Genomic DNA, 18,516 nt, shown 5'->3' with positions numbered 1-18,516 from the left:
TCAATATAATTGAATTGAATAATAATAATAATAAAACACATTCACAAAAGGCAGCTTAAAAGTGTGTTATGGCCCTGGGGTTTTACTAACGTTTTCACCCCGTCTAGCATGAATTGTAACTCATGCCATAGCTATAAAAATACCACAGCATCCTGAAGTTAAATCATGCTGGAATCTAATTGGATAAGGCGATTAATAGTAAATATTATTCCTACTAGTATAGACCAATTGTATCACTAATGCAGTGCAGTCCGTGAAATTACATGAAATGCAATTTTCAATTATGAATACGGTAAACAAAAGGGAATATCCTACAGACTCTAAGTACTGTTTACTCTAATGTAAATTATATACAAGGATGACATCGACTGCAAGCAATGTATATCAGAAACGTCTTTGCACAAAAATGTGTATAAACATTTATAACATGTATTTCCAAATTGCATATTTCTATTTCGGTGCTGTATGAAAAAATGTAACAAAAACACTTCCGCTAGTCGAGCTAGTAAACAAAAAAATCAGGCAAGTAAGTTTGAGCGCTATCAATTTAAAAGCTCTCACTTACCTGTTACAACAGTAAGGAAATGTATCTGTATGATTTATGTGTCTTTTTCCAAATAATACACACTCTTAGTAATCCTTTCTCTTGGCATTGTCCTCCAGATACATTTTTTAAATTTAACCGCCTTACCAAACGCATGCGTAGTCACTGCTGTCACCACCAATTCCGCTCCCTGCACACGGTTAAAGGAAGTGACATTTACATTTTCAAACGGATTTCAATATTCATGACGTATATTTGTGGGTGGTGCAATTTTTCAAACTTTAGAGCGGGTATTGGAGATTGTCCTGCAGCAGAATAAACAAAAAGGTTTGAGTCTAGTATGTTATGTTATGTCATGTTTAAGACTTAAGTTATTTTTTAACTAATATGTCACTGCAGCTTGATGAATAGCGCACCCATCGTAGTTTTCTGTAGTTACACAGATGGTTTTACTGGTGTAATAGTCTCGATGCAGGCGTGAAATTACAGTGGATACTGAATTCCATGGGGTACCAAAACCAGCGTTTCACCGGTAAACTGTGTTGCGCAAAATAACTTCGTTGTACATGCTGTTAACGTACGGAGTTCCAGCCTTGTTATCACACAATTGTGAGCGAAGTACATGCAATATTGCTATTAAATGGTAAAACCAGTTCTTCAATAACTTGTTCTAAAAAAAATGACACCGGAAATGAAGTGAGAAAAAATGACTAGGAAGTATAATCAGAATTAACAAGAGGTTGATACATCTACAAATGTAAGTGATGTATTGTAAGTTTCATCATAATTGGTTTCGCCAGATATATGTAAAAGTCTAAAGTGTGTCTGCAATCAAATGTTTTGTCGAAACGACTTATCTGAAGTTGGGAACCTCTATATCCCTTTCTCTGGTTTGAGATCTTTTTGTAAGGCGTACGTACGTTCCCAATGTTTTAAAATCTATTTGCCTGTCTCTTGTGCTAGGCTATCACTGGTCTCTCTTCTGTTGAATATTTTAACGGTTCTTGTATTTTGCTTATACTTCAGTTTGTAAAAGTGGGAACGGTGAAAATGGTCATCACTTAATATTAATTATTTCCAAATTAAGAGAAAAAAAGGCCTTCAAATTAATCGGATATAAACATTTAGTGGGTACAAATTGTGGTAAAAGACATATCACAAACTTCAAATGTAGGTTGTTTAATACAAAACCAGCTGTAGAAATAAATACTATTCTGTGTCTTTTCAGGTATCAAATTCATGGAACAAGGAGACATGCAGTCCTCAAAACTTCCAATGTATCAAGGCTCAAAAGATAATTTGGGTAACAGACTCCCTGGTAAACTGTTTATTAAATAATAACCACATTGCAGATGTATGAAACTTTTGTGTCAACAGTACATTAATACATACTACTTGAAAGCTTATGCTATTATTATTATTATTATTATTATTATTATTATTAATATTATTATTAATATTATTTATTTCTTAGCAGACGCCCTTATCCAGGGCGACTTAGTCGTCAACAAAAATACATTTCAAGAATCAGAGTACAAGTATTAATACAATTAAGAGCAAGATAAAATACAATGACTTCGGTTCTAGCAAGTACAAGTATGACAAAATACGATTCAATATCCTGATGTCAGTTACATCAGGATAGAATTAAATACAAAATACTACAGATTAAATAACACTTGTGACAGATTACACTACTCTAAAGTACAGGATTAAATGCAGTAAAATAGGGAGCAGATAAGAACAAGTAAATCGCATTTAAGCAAGTTTGATATTGCAGAGTGCAACATTCTCTTATTTGTTGGGTTAAATACATAAATCACTTACCCGCTCCACAGATACCATTTTTCCATGCAACTCTGTTCTGTGTAGATGGCTAATGCACTTTGTTGCTTCATCGGTTGAGGACATTGTAACAAAGCCGTAGCAACGTGCACCAGGGCTACGTGCATTTGTCACCACCTTTGCACCCACAACCTTTCCATACTTGCTATGCTATGACCTCATGTTGGAATTCAGTGCAGTTTTCTGTTTCTGATTTTTGGACAACAAAATCAGTATTCATTTTATGATAACAGTATTTTTTTTTAATAGTTGATAAACAGACATGCAACCACATATTTTTTGTTGTAGAAAGGCACAGAGGTTCAGAAGAGGTTTTAAGAATTTTATTTCGAAAAAATCTTGATTATTCTTGGGGATTGTTACCATCGTATTCATATTTCCATGAGATTTCATGACTTCTGCCTTGTTTTCACAAGGTGACTTGCTCAGCCCTGGCGCCCTTTGTGTCCATGCCTGCCTCTTTACACACCCCTAGTCCTGATATCATTTGCTTCCAGCGCTTGGCCAATCAGACAGGCTTTGAAAACAAGGCAGGGCCAACAGAGGATCAGTGTCTGGCTGTTATATTCTAGGTTTCTGTAAGCACTTTTAATACATAAATGTTTCAAAGGGTAGAGAAAAATATTACTTTTATAGTTTATTTTAAAAGGGAAAATTGCATTTTTTTATCCATTAATTTAGTTAATTTTTACAAATGTGTATAAAAAAAAACTTTGAGGCGCTGATGAGTGTACCAAACTACTAATTATATATATTTCATAAACATAATTAATGTGTTGGAATAGAAGGCTAATTAAACCACTTGACACGCAACAGGCTGAAGCAAGGATGTGGAAACAATCCACACATTTCTGCTTTAGTGTGTGTGCTACAATTGTAAGAATTTCTACTGGCTTTTAAATTTGAGAGTAAGGGGGTAAAAAGCATTAAGGCCAAAAGTATAACATAAACATAAATATCTGTTTACATTCCCCAGAAGGCATTTTTAGCTGCGGGGACAAAAGTTTTCCTGTAGAAGCAAGCTTGACTCGCAGGCTGAGTAGACCTTCAGCAGTAGGGGGTTTTAAATGACCTTTTAAGGAAAATGTTGTCTAGAAAAACCTTCAGAGCTCATATTTTCAGAAAAGGGATTTATAATAATCTCGCATGTTTTTCAGCTTCCAAACCTATGGACAATGGAAAGAAGACCTTTGTTCCCAAGCTTGAGCTCAATAAAGAATTACCTGTTCTTTTCAACTTTGCTTCTAAAAGTCAAAACGGTGCAGTATTCAAAGCACAGAATACAGCTGCCAACCAAAGGTAAATAGAGATGTTGGTGGATAGTGTTTGCTATTTAAGAACAACCCCTATTTATATACACCATCTCTCTTAATTAAACTTTCAATGCAAAAAACAGTCACTCATGCAAATTTAATATTTAAAAACATTTCTCATCTGGCTGGATTATAAAGCAAAATATGCTTATTTTAAATATATAATGTATATACATACTTATGTATAAATGATTTGTACTGATCGAAACGGGAACAATCGCTGACTGCTAAGAAATGATAAACTGGATTTCACAATTACTGTTCTTTTTAAATTGATACTGCAATTATTAGAAGATCTGAAGCAGACTAGAAAACAAGAGTACTGAGTCGTTAATGTTCTGTTACAGGAAAAAGCCTTCTACGTATGCTGCCAGGGGGTGAGTTAACATTTTCATCTTCTACCTGGGCTCGAAGTCAATGCTGGCAATGGAATTGTATCCTAATACCCTTCCATGTTTCTTTCCATGGGTAAACTAATTGTCAAAAACAAAACTGTACTCTATAAACATGGATATTTATTGATTGTGTTTAATTCACAAAGAAGTACAAACCAAACCAATTGACGCAATAAAATTAAAGCCAACATTCAGTAACAATATTTTGCCCAAATTCCCTATTTAGTAAGCGATGCATTATGTAATAAAATAAACAATCTGTGTAATAACAAAGCAAATTACATTACATTATCCAGCATTTGTTGCAGTGATAATGTATTTGGGACAGTATTCAGAAACAGTAACAGTTGCCGGAGAGTTTTTTCATAACTTTAAACTGTGTTGTAGCTTCAGTTTCATAAATGGTGCTATCAAATAAAAATGCTAACAAATACTTATGGGTATATACCATATTATATTGCAAGACAGATGTTTTTTAAACATGTTTCATACATTTTAAGGTTATACTTGCTGCCATCAATGTCTTCTGGTGCAGAATCCTGAGAATAAACCTCACACGACCACAAAGACCAGTGTTACAGCCTTTTATTAAAAATGTATTTATTGTCATTGGAACATCAAGGGAGACAAAAGTGACAAGAACGCTTGTCAAAGACACAGAAACAGTTAATGCAGAACACATTCATTAGTTATAAGATTCTAAAGATATTGATCCAATAGCATTACTAATAATGCTAAGCACTTCCTGGCCTGTATAAAGCAATGTGCTTACACATGTTTTTTGTCTTTCCAGACCGGCAGCACGACTCAAGTTGGAGGCAGAGCTCAGAGACAAGAATCAATTGCTTGAGGCCGCCAATCATCAGCTCATTGAAAACTTGTCGGAAGCAAAGGTAATTTACAACCTTCCTGTCACCTATAACAACTTAATAGGCTCTTTGTGTTTTATTTTTTATAAACATTACTGGCTCTTTTGTTTCTTCACTTCATCTTTTTTATGTTAATTGAGGATACACTGTAGAAAAAATGCAGCATTGTGGTTGCTGTAGGTCACATGATCCGACTGCAGCTATACCATTGACTTGAATTTGAACTAAAACTCCTGGAGTGAATATGTATCATAAAGCAGACCCTGCTTTAGTGAATTGAGATACCTTTCTGTTTCTAAGGAGAATATTGGAGAGCTGTTGGAGAAAAACACAAAGCTGGAGGGCAACAGTAATGAACTACAAAAGCAGTTAGAGACCTGCATGCTGTATCTAGAAACCAGCAATATTGATCCAGGTAACCTTTTACTGCTGCACCTTTGTGTTACAATAAAGGTTTGGGTTTTGTCTGAGCTGTGGATTTGCCTGTGTAATAAAATGTTTTTTAATTAATTAATTAATTAATTAATTAATTAATTAATTAATTAATTAATGAACAGTGGTATTTGGATCCAACACTGTTTAGATCCATGGGTATTTTATGGATTCATGAATGACATGTATTTTAAATTGTTTGTTTTATAATATTACAAAGAAAATACTATAAAACGTATGCAGCTTCTGTTGAATTACTGTTTTTTGATTGTATGTATTTATTTATTTTTATTTTAATCATTAGTTTCCGGTGGTAGAATCCTTGAATCAGCACAACAGAATGAAGAGCAAAGAAAAGAAACCATGGTAAGCAAAACAATAACTCCCCTTCTGTGGAATACGTCACCAGAAACCAGACCTTGTTGGTATTTCTAGATTAAATACTGTACTTACCATTGCTTTTTAAAGTAAAGCTTCACAGTAAAGGGTACTCATTTTAAAAGCAGTTACAGTAAAACATGTCTGATCCAGCCCCTCTATAAACCACCATTCTGTATAATTCGTCATCATTTTTCGGACCTGACAGGCTTTACTGTTATTTAGGATACTGATCTTAGAAACGGATGGCACCAGGGTAAGATTAATAGTTTGTCTTTTTTTATTTTCTCCAGAGTCTAGTCCAGGATCTAAAGAATGAACTCGAGCAGTTCAGCAGGAATGCTGCTATCCAGAGAGCACAACTGCAGGTAAATGGACACACAGAGTAGATGACATGTATAGCAAGCATATTGGTGGCATTCTTGCCCTGCCTCTGCTAAAAATTATGAATTGGCATCAAACAGGACACTTTTTTTATTATACTGATTAATATACTGTACCTCCAATACCGTGTACTAAAATATGTCCAGACCAATTGAATTAGTGCCTTCCTCTCTCTGTAAAAACTTAGTGTAACAAAGATGGAGAGACAGACAGGTGCACATACACCCCAAATGCTCTTAATAATTTGCGCTATAATTTTCATCATATAATGCCCCATATTTGGTTAAAAGAAAAAAAGAAACGTAAGTAAATAAGGAGTGCATTCATTTTATATTAACTTACCTAATGGAGGTCACAGCTGTGGAGTGTTCATTAAGGTTCAAATTAATAACCCAATAATACAATTAATGCCGCCAATGTAGACAATCAGATAATTTATTGTTTGTTTGTTTTTACCATTTTGTGCTAAGAGCACAAAGGGTCAATTGCAGCATACCAAATTTAGTCCACTTGCTGTGTCTAACTAGTGGATTAAGCAGGTTTAGTCCACTTGATTGGACTAAAGTTAGTACACCTTCAAATCCCGATTGCAGCGTACCGGAAGTTAAATCACAGGTGGATCATCTGCAAAATCAGACTAAACAAGATCCTGATTGCAGCGTACCAAATCACCAAATCAGATTCGTGATGATCCTGTTCAAGTGGATTAACTTAGTACGCGTGCTTGTTCTAAGCATTTACTGCTTACATTTGTTTGCAGAGACTGCTGCATTTTTCCTCTGAAATGACTCATACATCTGAACTATTCCGTACGTTTCCTATGCCCGTCACGCTCGGGCAGTCAGTCAGATCAGTTTTTTGTTAAGTAGGTGGAAAACTACAAAACGGTATGTAATTTAATATACTAATGTAACATTATTTAGTAGGTTTCATTCGACTTTATGAAACAAAATGTGTTAATTCTATAGGGTGATGCTAAACCTTTGGCCATAGCTGTAGGTTAGTCGCCATTATCGACCTAACTTGTTCCGATCAGTTAAACCAATTACTGGGATCATGTATTTGGTACGCTGCAGTCAGGATTAAGTTTGATAGATTTGCAGGATGTTCTAGTTTGTATTTTGATGTAGACTAAGTCACTGGTACACTGCAAATGACACATAGGGTTTGCTGTTTTTGTTAACGTTTTTGCCATGATAATATATAAGCTATTTTTATTGTTGCATGCAGGAACTGAATAACAAGGGAAGAATATTAAAGGAAGAAAGAGGGAGTTGCCTTCAGGAGCAAGGTGATTTTCAAGCCGATTTGGAAAACATGCAGAAAGAACTGGAGGAAGCACAAACGCTGCTGGAAACTAAAAATGCTGTAAATGTACAATATTTGTAAACTGTTTTCTAATTAAAGTGTATACTGTACTGTATGTCTTAAGTCATTCATGATTTCCACAGAACCCTTACATGCTGGATACCCCTCTCTGTAAAAGCGTGGTCAGCTTGAAATGCTTAATCATTTAAAAATATATTTGTATCCCCTTCACAAGGCTGGAGAAACAATGTCAGGCTGTTGATAGGCTTGCAGGTTTATCAGCTTTTTAAATTATTAGCTACACTGTATACACTACTTTCTTCCCATTTGTATTTAAGTGCACTGTACCGCAGTGTTAAAAGAAAATCTTCAAAGGATCGCAACGTATCCTGATCAATGCTCTGGTTTTCTGTTCCCACAATATGCCTGCAATGTTTAGAAGGAAATAATCTCTTCGGTCCAAGTTTATGTACCTATGATTTGTGAAAATAAAATATATATCAAAACTACTTGTATCAGGAATATGTTGTTGCTGTTGTTGGTGGGGGGAGGGATTTGCTGCAATGCGGACAACACGTATAAACACAGGAAGAGGTGCTTGAAATATGCTTGTTTCATATAGGTTCGAAGTTTATTAAACTCAAGAATACAGTTGTTACGTTTTTTTTCTGCTCCACCTGGATGAACCTTACAGCACTGGGTAATCATTCTGGGCTGCATCAACCACTTCTCTATGGTTATCCTGGAATTAAGTGGTTGATGCAATCCAGGATCCTGGTACTGTAAAATTAAATTTAAAAAAACAAACAAATTGTGTATATATATAGAATGTAGTGGCGAGGTTGGTTAAATCTTTGAAGTTTTTTATTTAAACTATTGTCTTAGCAAATTTTATAAATTATCACAGCAACTTTAGGAACTTAAATAGTATAGTAACAGCAACATTTCCTTGGCCCCATTCTTTTAAAATGAAACGACTGCACACTCAATATTTTCAGCTGAGGAAAACCTTGTTATTGAGAATTCACTATAAGAATCCTGAAGCGTTTCGACAGCAATGTCTTTCATCTAGCTGATGTACAGAACATAGCTACTTCGTAAAGCTGATTTATAAATAAAATGTAATACAGTACACCGTCGCTATAACGAACCTGTTGGGGTCCAAGCCGTTTGTCTGTAATATCAAGGCGTTCTATAGCGAAAGGACAATCTAAATGAACTGTTGGAGTAAGTTAATGAGAGGAGATTGTGAATAAAAGTAGAATTACACATACCTGTTCATTTCATGTATGCAGTATTCTGCCTTTACTTTATCCTATTCGTTAAAGAATTAAAACAGTACAGAAAGCACAAATCCCTAATTGAAGCTGAACATTTATTCAAAATCAATCTGACATCTTCATATCTGAAAAGTCAAACATAATTGTAAACAACATATTTCCAAAGTAGTATACAGATTCATAATCCAATATCTGTACATGCAAAGATCATAAACATCAATATATAATATAAGATAGTTTTACAGAGATCCAACTCTTCATTAAGACCATCTGGATTCAAGGTGCCCAAAGTGTATATCCAAAAACATTAACATTTTAACAAAAGATAATTGACAGTGCCACCTCTTCTGGGCACAAAACCCCTTTCAATACCCAAGAATCTAAACATAAATAAATTGTGTTTATTCTGCAACAAATGGTTGGTAACAGGATTGTCAATAGCACTGCGGTGTTGGACAGGATGTTTTACCAATATAAGTCAAATCACAGGCATGATTGTGTTGGCTCCATTCCATAAAATCTTTGTATTTCCCTAAAAAGTAGCCAGTAACAAAAAACAGGTCTCTTTTTTTAAAATTGTATGCCTGTTAGTTTCCAAAAAAAAACAAACAGAAACATACAGAAACAAATGATCAAGTTTTACAAATATTTGTTTCAGACAAAAAGGTGGTATTTTCACATTTCTGCCTAAAGATGATTTGTATATAGACAACAACACTTTTGGCCTTTTTTTTTTAAAGTTCTGTCTTTTCATTAGGAAGGACTTCAGTACATGCTTCATTATTAATATTTCTGGCTGCCCTAACTGCAGACTTTATCGACGTTTCGATCCAAGCATGAGGGAGGGCAGTGTGTTCTCCAGCAAAATGTACTCTTCCTGCAGGCTTAAACACATCGGAAGAATATTCTGTCAGCTGATACGGGGTGAACAAAGCAAAGGCACCAAGGCTGTACTCATCTAAGCTCCATTTTTTCACCACACCACCTTCATAGAGGCTTCGAATCTTTTCACCATGTATTGAAGCAAGGTCATTGAGTGCCAATTGCATGCATTCATCATCACTCATTCCTAGAAAGAATGAGGAATCATCTGACCAGGTATACGAAGCAAGCACTAAACCAACTCCACTTGGGAAACTGTTACTGATGTAGTAAATGTACCTTGATGGGTGATCTGTGATTGATTTCCCACCACGTATCCCTTCCTCCACCCAGAACTTCTCTCGAAATGCCAGGAATATTTTAGTTGCACTATCATAGTGGGTGTTACGAAGGGCCTCTGTTTTAAAATCTGGAAGTGGTGGGTTAAATTTTACATGCAAAGCAGCCTTTGCTGTCCCAGTGAACAGAAGGTAATCTGCCTTGAGGTTACTGACTGAGTTGTCATCCTTGTCTTTGTAAACAATTCTGACATCCTGCAGGTTTTGATTTATTTCCACAGCTTTTGATTTCAGAAGAATTGCACAACTAAGATGTTGATATATAGCTCTGGGCAGTAGTTCAAGACCACCACTTATTCCATGAAATCTGGAATAAAAAATAAAACATCTTTACATGTATTGTATAGAGCATGTTGATTGTTTAAACTTTTATTTAAAGTTTAATTAGACCTAATTTGATCCTATTGACAATATAAAGCTCCCTTAAATATTAGGTAAAGTCCTGCATTCAGTATTAAGGCCACCCTCGTTATTCCCAAATATATCACACCATAATTACCTAACATCAGCATGCTGTAGACTACCAAACCCTCGGAAAACTTTGATATATAAAACAATAAATTAAAACAGTTAGAATAGAAGGAAACTAAAACAAATTCGCAGCTTAGTTAAAAATATTTGACAAATGTGTAGTAAAGCCATCCCTCCTATTAAGGCTACATTTTGTTCATTCCTTGTCTGGCTTTCCCAGTACTGGTCAAAAAATGTAATAACTGACCATTTTCATGATTATAGTTGCTGTTCTCGGAATAGTCAGACAGTAGGCTTTGTCACATGGAATGTTCCACATAAAAATATAAACAGATAGACCTCACCATCGACTGGCATTTGGGTTTCCATGATCAGTTTTCTGTGTTGTTTTTCCAAACCCGTTTACACACTTATATACTCTATAGCTTGTCTCAATAACAGCACTCAGTAAATTACATTGTGGTACTAAAGGTTTTCTTATACTTCAGTATAAGTAAATATACAAAGAAGAAACAAACACATATTGAGAGTATTGTATGAAATCATATGTATCACTTGCAACCACCCCACTCCCTAGTATGTTTAGTTATAAAAAAACGAATGCAGATTTGAAAATATCTTACGTGACTTTGTCATTGAGGTCAGCTTCATCTCGTAGACTTTCAGTTAAAGCTGTGTAAAACAAGGACTGCTCATTGAGAATATCACCAACCATTCGGACTGCTGCTCTACTTAAGTTGCCTTCCTTCTGTAAATATTCCTGTTGAGACAGAAAAGTATCAAGGAAATTAGAATTCATTCAGTTTTGGTTGGAGATTGTACAAAGCTTGAGAAGATGGTAATTCCTGAACACCTTGTTGGATTAATCTGAACATTTTGCACATGGCTTCATATTGATGGAGGTACAAAACCTGCACAGGTACAGATTTTTATACCTTACTGTTCATTCGAAACAACTCAAAAAAACAACCGGCTGACTGTTAATAGATCTGCAAGCTGACATTGGTGTCATTTGCCGAGCTCGGAAAACATCTTCTCGATTATTGAATACTAAACAGCAGTTCTAAGAGTTGGTGCATTATGATTTATATTATATACGACAGCAAAAAGCTGTGTTATTTGTATTTTATAATTTTTTGGTCGGACGAGCGAGATGCCGTCCGCCATGGTATTGTTTTGTATTATTTATTGTATAAATACCTTGTGACAATGCGTTATTAAACTCGTGCAGACTATGGCCGAGGGGTAATAAGATAATTACTAGCTAGTTAACCCCTCGGCCATAATATAAAAGACCTGCAGTTTGGCTGCGCGGTGATGAATGTGTTCGAGAGGCAGAAAGATTCGGGTGGTGAAGGAAAGTAAAACTTTAAAGTGAATAGGCTTTGAGGAAGGGTGCTAACGCTTTGCCACAAGGGTAAGATTCCTAGTACACATCCTCCATAACCTCCTTTCAGATCTTCTCTCAGAAGAACATCAATGATTGGATACCGATTGGACCCTAGTGGCACGTTATCAGCTGATAACATGAGGTGCCATTTGCGGAGGGCCTCTGCACAGTAGTACATTGGGCACTCCTGGCTGTTAGCTACAGATCTACCCCAGTCTGTCCTAGTTAAATACTAAGATTAAATTCTACTGCATAAAGCTTGTAGAAAAATGTGTGTTTGGGAGACTGAATAAAAGTACCTGTATTAGAATATATTTTATTATAGCTCAATGTCTTGTATATTGATTTTTTTTCTTAATTTCAGTAGTCACTTCTGTGTTTGACTACTGTTTTTATACTTAAACAAGCTCTACACAAATGTGACTGAAAGCACTGACAAGATACATTTTAAAAATATATGAATATGGCACTAAAAATAGCTGCAGGTTTTAAGTTCAGCTGAAAAAAATAAAAAAGTCTCTGAGATAAACATTCTTTATGAATGCAGCTCTAATGGCTGGTTTCGCAGACCCTGATTAGTACTAATCCTGGACTACCCAATGTTAATTTAGATAAGGTAAACCAAGATTAGTGCTAATCTGGATCTGTGAAACCAGCCATACATGTTTAGACTCTACCAGAGCAACTATGGAGAGTATCTGAATACCATACCCTGTGGCCAGCTTCCTCCAGCAGTTTAGCAGCAATTAATCCAGACATTCCAGCTCCGACAATTGCAATATGCTTAGGACACTGAGTCTTGTTGAGGCCATTTTCCGCAATCTGTAGTAGAAACTCATAATCGGGATCATGGAAGCATTTTTCAAAGGGATTCTCCTCTGTTTGTGTCCTTGGTAATATCACCAGAAGACCTACCAGCAAGACACCTTGGGAAAAAACAGTAAACAGTAAAGACAATTGCGACTTGATTCTTTGTAAACAAGTATGAGTGTATTGCTATATTTATGTAGTATACGACAGTGTGACTTTCTTTATGTAATCTCATACAAGAACACCTAAGGGCACCTGTCTAAGATGGTGGGTGCCCCTACTCTTATTTCTGAGTGTTGTGACTCTTTAAGAGATTATACAGTAGCTAAGTATTTACACCAATAAAAAAACTTAAAGAGTAAGTAGCGGGGCTCCAAAACATATTGCGTTACACGTCCCCATGTGTTGCTACAACTGTGTAAATACAGTGTTACACATCTCCACTTGTTATTATGTTTTTTTTTTTTAAATTAATATTCCACCAGTCTTGGCAATTATCACTACGGAATTTTTTTTAAACTGATGCATAAATTGGAGAAAAAGCTTACAAAATGATTTTCTTAATTCCTAGTTTCTGCATTAAAGCACCAATATTTATTTATTTTTATTGTACAAAACAGTTCCAATAATATTGAAAAACAGTTTTCACAATTGCCACAGCAAATAGAAACATACACTAGGGTTACATACCGCATCGCTCCATGTTTCAGTGTAACGAGAAGGTGATTGTACAGAATCCCTTATATACTGAAGTGGGACTGCAACTAGTACATATTGCTCAATGGTTCAACTTCTCAGAAATGTATTTTTCCGGTTATTAGAATGCCTCCTGCTTAACAGGAAGCAATGTTTTAGTTTCACTTTGCTGACACATTTGTATTATTATAAGCAAATAAAAAAATAAGCAGCTGACATCAATACCATAACACTAACACTTGCAACACCCCCAATCATTTTATACAAAAAGAGACATCTATACAAAAACTTTAAAGATCGATTGATATTAAATTCTGAGTAATCTTTGCACAGTGTAATAGTGAAGTGTAAGGTTTGTTTTTCACTAGCAGGCTGCATGTCTCACAGTAACGAGCAGTGTCACATTTTAGCATGTTTTACCATTCAGTACCTGTCTAGGCTTTACAATGCTTATCTATTCTATACTGTGCTTAGCAGTCTTTATTACACATTGTCATGCTTTTTACTGTGACTTTTTTGAGGGATCTACTGTATCTGTCCATTTAAGTCAAGCTAGCTCACACAAACAAGACTTAGAACCTTTGAACTCATAACATAAGAACATAAGAAAGTTTACAATTGAGAGGAGGCCATTCGACCCATCATGCTCGTTTGATTGTTAGTAGCTTATTGATCCCAGAATCTCATCAAGCAGCTTCTTGAAGGATCCCAGGGTGTCAGCTTCAACAACATTACTGGGGAGTTGGTTCCAGACCCGCACAATTCTCTGTGTAAAAAAGTGCCTCTTTGTGTAAAGCTTTTCATAGGAAGAAATGACATCCCAAAAATATGATCTAGAACTTACCTAGGCGACGAATCTGATAAGCATCACTGTCATGAGCTACTTGACCATACATGGCGTTCATCAAAGGCTGAGCAGAGTCACACACATTAACAGGGTTCGCTGCTGACAGCAGTATTAGTTCTTCTAAGATCTTTACACTAATTCATCTCCTTACATCATTGGGTTCACTTAAACACACTGCCTACTTTGAACTTGTTGACAACTTTTTGGTACCTCAGTTCATACTTGATACCTGAGCAAACTTGTCACTGCAACATGCAACAACAGTTTCTCACTTGGTGAATTCCTTGTGCCTTCAGGGCCTCCATCTGCAAAGAAGTAGAGCAGCATCCCTCGAAAATAAACTTTTCAACTTTACCCCATAACCAGTCCTTTAAACTCTGTGTCATTACTGGAATGTAATGCAAGGTTTTGTCTTAGCAGAAGAGGCACAAGAATAACCCCCATATTCCGAGTCATCTCGGAATATGGGGGTTATTCTTGTGCCTCTTCTGCTAAGACAAAACCTTGCATTACATTCCAGTAATGACACTGCTGTACTAAGCAATTCTTTCTCAGTTGAAAACTGCTCAAACTGAAAGTAGCCCTGGTAAACTTATTTCAGCAAACAGGAAGCATACTGGCTGCCTTGAGGTTTAGAGACCACTTCATAAAATTCTGTATGTTTATTAAAGGACTTGAAAGTCCAGAACTTAAATAGCAAACATCAGCTCATTAAACCATGGTTGAAATGAAATGAAACTGAAAAGGATACCATACAATTGATGTATACCCAACTGTGAATCATACAGCTATATTATAATACATGGTGACATAACATAACAGTATTTTTGTGTTATTCTGCTCTCCCATACATTTCTCCGTCTTCTGTGGATCACACATTAAATCTCCAGGCCATTGTTGTTTGTTTTGGTATTGATAGTGTTTTGTTAAGAACATAAGAAAGTTTACAAATGAGAAGAAGCCATTTGGCCCATCTTGCGCGTTGTTAGTAGCTTATTGATCCCAGAATCTCATCAAGCAGCTTCTTGAAGGATCCCAGGGTGTCAGCTTCAACAACATTACTGGGGAGTTGGTTCCAGACCCTCACAATTCTCTGTGTAAAAAAGCGCCTCCTATTTTCTGTTCTGAATGCCCCTTTATCTAATCTCCATTTGTGACCCCTGGTCCTTGTTTCTTTTTTCAGCCTATCGTTCCCTTTCAAGTCGAAAATAACCATCAAGGTATGGGAACAGTGTACCCAAGCCGTCGCGAGGGAGGATTCTCAGCAGTAGGACAGACTTACGTCATAACGCAACTGCGTAGGCAGTACATCTACGCATATGCGGAGCTGCGCCTCAGCGTCTATGCTCGCAATGACACCTGTCCTAAGGTGGAATAGTCAACACCATCTTATCAACCACTCTATATGTCCGCATCCTGAGGCGTCATAGAGTGTAGTACAGATGCTCCAAATAGTGGAGCAGAGGAATCCAGCACGTTCAACCGGTAAAACCTCATGAAAGTATGCGGTGTAGCCCAACTGGCTGCTGCGCAAATGTCAGACACCGGCACCCCTCTAAAGAGGGCCCAGGATGTCGCCATACCCCTAGTGGAATGCGCCTTCAACTGCCCTGGTGGCGGAAGGCCTGCAGATTCATAAGCTAATTTAATAGCACCCACTATCCAATGGGAAAGGCGTTGTTTAGACAACGGCTGACCCAAAGTCCTAGAACCATGGCATATGAACAATTGTCCCGTTTGCCTCACAGTCGCTGTACGGTCAATATAACACCTCAATGCCCGCACGGGGCAGAGCATGTGTAACCGTTCTTCCTCTGGGGAAGAAAAAGGAGGATGGAACGCCATCAACTCGACTGATTGGTTCATATGAAACGGGGATATGACCTTGGGTAAAAAGGCCGGGTAAGGGCGCATGGAGACCTTAGAACTGTCTCCTGCGAAACGAGTACATGACGAATGCACTGAAAGCGCATGTAACTCGCTCACGCGTTTGGCTGATACCACAGACAGCAAAAACGCAGTTTTTATAGACACAAGCTTCAAATCCACGCTGTGGAGAGGCTCGAACGGTGCCTTGGTAAGGGCTTCTAGTACCACGTCAAGGCTCCATGACGGTAAACTGGTCGTTCTCGGAGGCCGCAAACGTCTTGCGCCCTTCAGGAACTGCAATGTCAGAAAATGGCAACCTGGTGATAAACCGTCAATGCGTACATGGCAAGCCGATATGGCGGCTAAATACACTTTAAGTGTAGAAGGAGATTTCCCTTCATCTAACAGTTTCTGTAGAAACTGTAATATCACTGCCATATGGCAGGATATTGGGTCATGGCCCTCTGCCAGACACCAATTCTGAAACAACTGCCATTTGTACGTGTATTGCGACCTAGTAGAGGGTGCTCTGGCACTCTGAATGGTCAAAATCACCGCCGTAGAAAGCCCTAGGGCTGACAGGCGCTCCCGCTCAGGGGCCAAGCCCATAGCTGCATGAGCTTGGGGTTCGGGTGCCATAGCCCTCCTTGAGCTTGGGACAACAGGTCCACTCGCAGAGGGAGCTGCCTCAGGCGACTGTGCAGCAACTGCACCAGACTTGGGAACCATATTCTCCGAGGCCACCGAGGAGCGATCAGAATCACTATCGCTTGCTCTACCCTGACCTTCTCCAAGAAGGCGGGAAGCATCGGAATCGGTGGAAATGCACATAGGGGGACCGGGGGACCGCAAGCCGCCCTGGCGGTTGATGTACGACGCAACTGTGGTGTTGTCTGACCGCACTAACACATGCTTGCCTAGAAGCACTGGCAAGAAGTGCCGAAGGGCGAGGTCCACCGCTCTGAGTTCCAGAGCATTGATGTGGGCCGACCTCCAGGGTCCTGACCACACTCCGCGAGTCCCCGACCCGTTCCAGACTGCTCCCCAACCCCGGTTGGAAGCGTCGGTCGTAATAACCTCCCTTCGGAAGATGGGACCCAAGTGTACGCCCTGGCGGATGTTCGATGGAACTTTCCACCAGCGCAGTGCTTCCCAGCAGGTTCGGGATACCCTCAACCTGCGGTGTTTGTCTCTCCGTGGATGCAATGTGAAGGCATTGAACCAGGCCTGCAGAGGTCTCTGGTGTAGTAAGCCCAAAGGAAGGGCTTGCGAGGTGGCAGCCATCAACCCCAGCATGTGCTGAGACAGCTCCATGCTGACTGTTTCTCTCAACCTGAATAGGGAGAGACACCGCTCCAGCGAGGCAACTCTTTGTGTCGACAGGGTCGCTTCCATGGACACTGAGTCCAGATGCAGACCCAAGAATTTGGTCTGTTGGCTCGGCACGAGGCAGCTCTTTTCTGAATTGATCTTCAGACCTAGCCGCTGAAGATGGTCTGTAACCATCACTGTGTGCTGTGCCAACTGCTCCTTTGACTGTGCGCAGACGAGCCAGTCGTCCAGATAGTTCAGCAGTCGGACGCCTTGAACCCGCAAGGGAGCTAGAATGGCATCCATACATTTCGAAAAGGTTCGAGGAGCTAGTGACAGGCCGAATGGAAGGACACAAAACTCGTATACCCTGCTCTGAAATGCGAAACGCAGATACTTCCTGTGACCCGGGCAGATGGGAACGTGAAAGTACGCATCTGTCAGGTCCACGGTGGTGAACCAGTCGCCGTGTCGGACTGACTGGATGATGTGCCTGTGCGTAAGCATCCTGAATGATAACACCCGCAGGTATTTGTTCAGTACTCGCAGATCTAAAATAGGGCGGAGCCCGCCGTCCTTTTTGGGCACCAGGAAGTATTTGGAATAGAACCCCTGGTCGATCAGAGCAGGGTCTACTTGTTGAATTGCACACTTCCTGAGCAATGCCTGTATTTCTGAGCTGAGGACTGAACCGAGTCCTTCACTGCAGTTACCACCACTCCCCGGAAGGGGGGAGGTTTTAACCGGAACTGAAGAGTGTACCCGGTGAGTATAGTTTTGTGCACCCAGATGTCGTCGGTGCAATGTTGCCAGAACTGGAGCTGTGGGACAGTGTAGGGGTGGGTTAACAGCTGCCTGGAGATTTCAGGGCTGTTTCGGCTGCGCTCGTTCGCGAGGGGCCTGGCCAGAGCCACGAGGGCGCCACCTTCCACGCTGCAGTCTTACAAATGGAGGTTGACCACGCGCTGCTGTACTTGAGGGAGAGGTCTTAGCACCCCGTGGCCGCGGCAGGTGCTGCGGTGGTGTTCTACACCGCTGGTGCTCCTGTTGGCGCTTAGGCTGGAAGGGCTTATGCGGCCACATGTTCGCCCTCAGCCTTACAAGAATATTTTAAAATATAATTTACGACAAACACAATGTAACTTATTTGAACC

The 18,516-nt window shown here is 38.8% G+C and overlaps 3 protein-coding genes across 12 annotated transcripts in view; 1 reads left to right on the top strand and 2 right to left on the bottom strand.

Moving 5' to 3' along the window:
• The window catches only part of LOC117416944 (kinetochore scaffold 1-like), a 28,327-nt gene extending 27,554 nt beyond the window's left edge, over window positions 1–773 (bottom strand). For 2 of the 4 annotated variants that reach the window (XM_058991390.1, XM_058991391.1), the window contains exon 1: window positions 566–723. The gene's annotated coding sequence lies outside the window, so the exon portion shown is untranslated. Of the gene's footprint in view, window positions 1–565 lie in introns of all 4 variants that reach the window. The other 2 variants (XM_058991393.1, XM_058991392.1) reach the window with 2 other exon arrangements.
• Window positions 774–782: 9 nt separating this feature from the next.
• Window positions 783–7,977, top strand: LOC117432012 (small kinetochore-associated protein-like). Of its 7 annotated transcripts, none has more exons than XM_034053428.3 (9): window positions 783–871; window positions 1,773–1,847; window positions 3,547–3,688; window positions 4,050–4,079; window positions 4,891–4,990; window positions 5,267–5,381; window positions 5,703–5,764; window positions 6,070–6,144; window positions 7,391–7,977. In XM_034053428.3, the coding sequence occupies exons 2-9, from the start codon at window positions 1,784–1,786 to the stop codon at window positions 7,547–7,549; spliced, it is 747 nt and encodes a 248-aa protein (XP_033909319.2). In that variant the 5' UTR covers window positions 783–871; window positions 1,773–1,783; the 3' UTR covers window positions 7,550–7,977. The 7 variants fall into 7 exon arrangements, with proteins under 7 accessions (XP_033909319.2, XP_058847381.1, XP_058847380.1 ...); XM_058991398.1 differs by having other exon boundaries at window positions 1,773–1,862; XM_058991396.1 differs by lacking the exon at window positions 783–871 and adding an exon at window positions 894–1,153.
• Window positions 7,978–8,829: 852 nt separating this feature from the next.
• Window positions 8,830–13,622, bottom strand: LOC117970505 (L-amino-acid oxidase-like). The gene is made up of 4 exons (XM_058990622.1): window positions 13,330–13,622; window positions 12,541–12,755; window positions 11,063–11,199; window positions 8,830–10,275 (listed from the first exon to the last, which is right to left on the bottom strand). Exons 1-4 carry the CDS (start codon window positions 13,340–13,342, stop codon window positions 9,483–9,485), a joined length of 1,158 nt encoding a protein of 385 aa, XP_058846605.1. The 5' UTR covers window positions 13,343–13,622; the 3' UTR covers window positions 8,830–9,482.
• Between the last annotated feature and the right edge of the window lie 4,894 nt (window positions 13,623–18,516).

This window comes from Acipenser ruthenus, chromosome 18, assembly GCF_902713425.1.
Source record: "Acipenser ruthenus chromosome 18, fAciRut3.2 maternal haplotype, whole genome shotgun sequence".
NCBI lineage: Eukaryota > Metazoa > Chordata > Actinopteri > Acipenseriformes > Acipenseridae > Acipenser > Acipenser ruthenus.
This window is presented reverse-complemented; position numbering and strand designations above follow the sequence as displayed.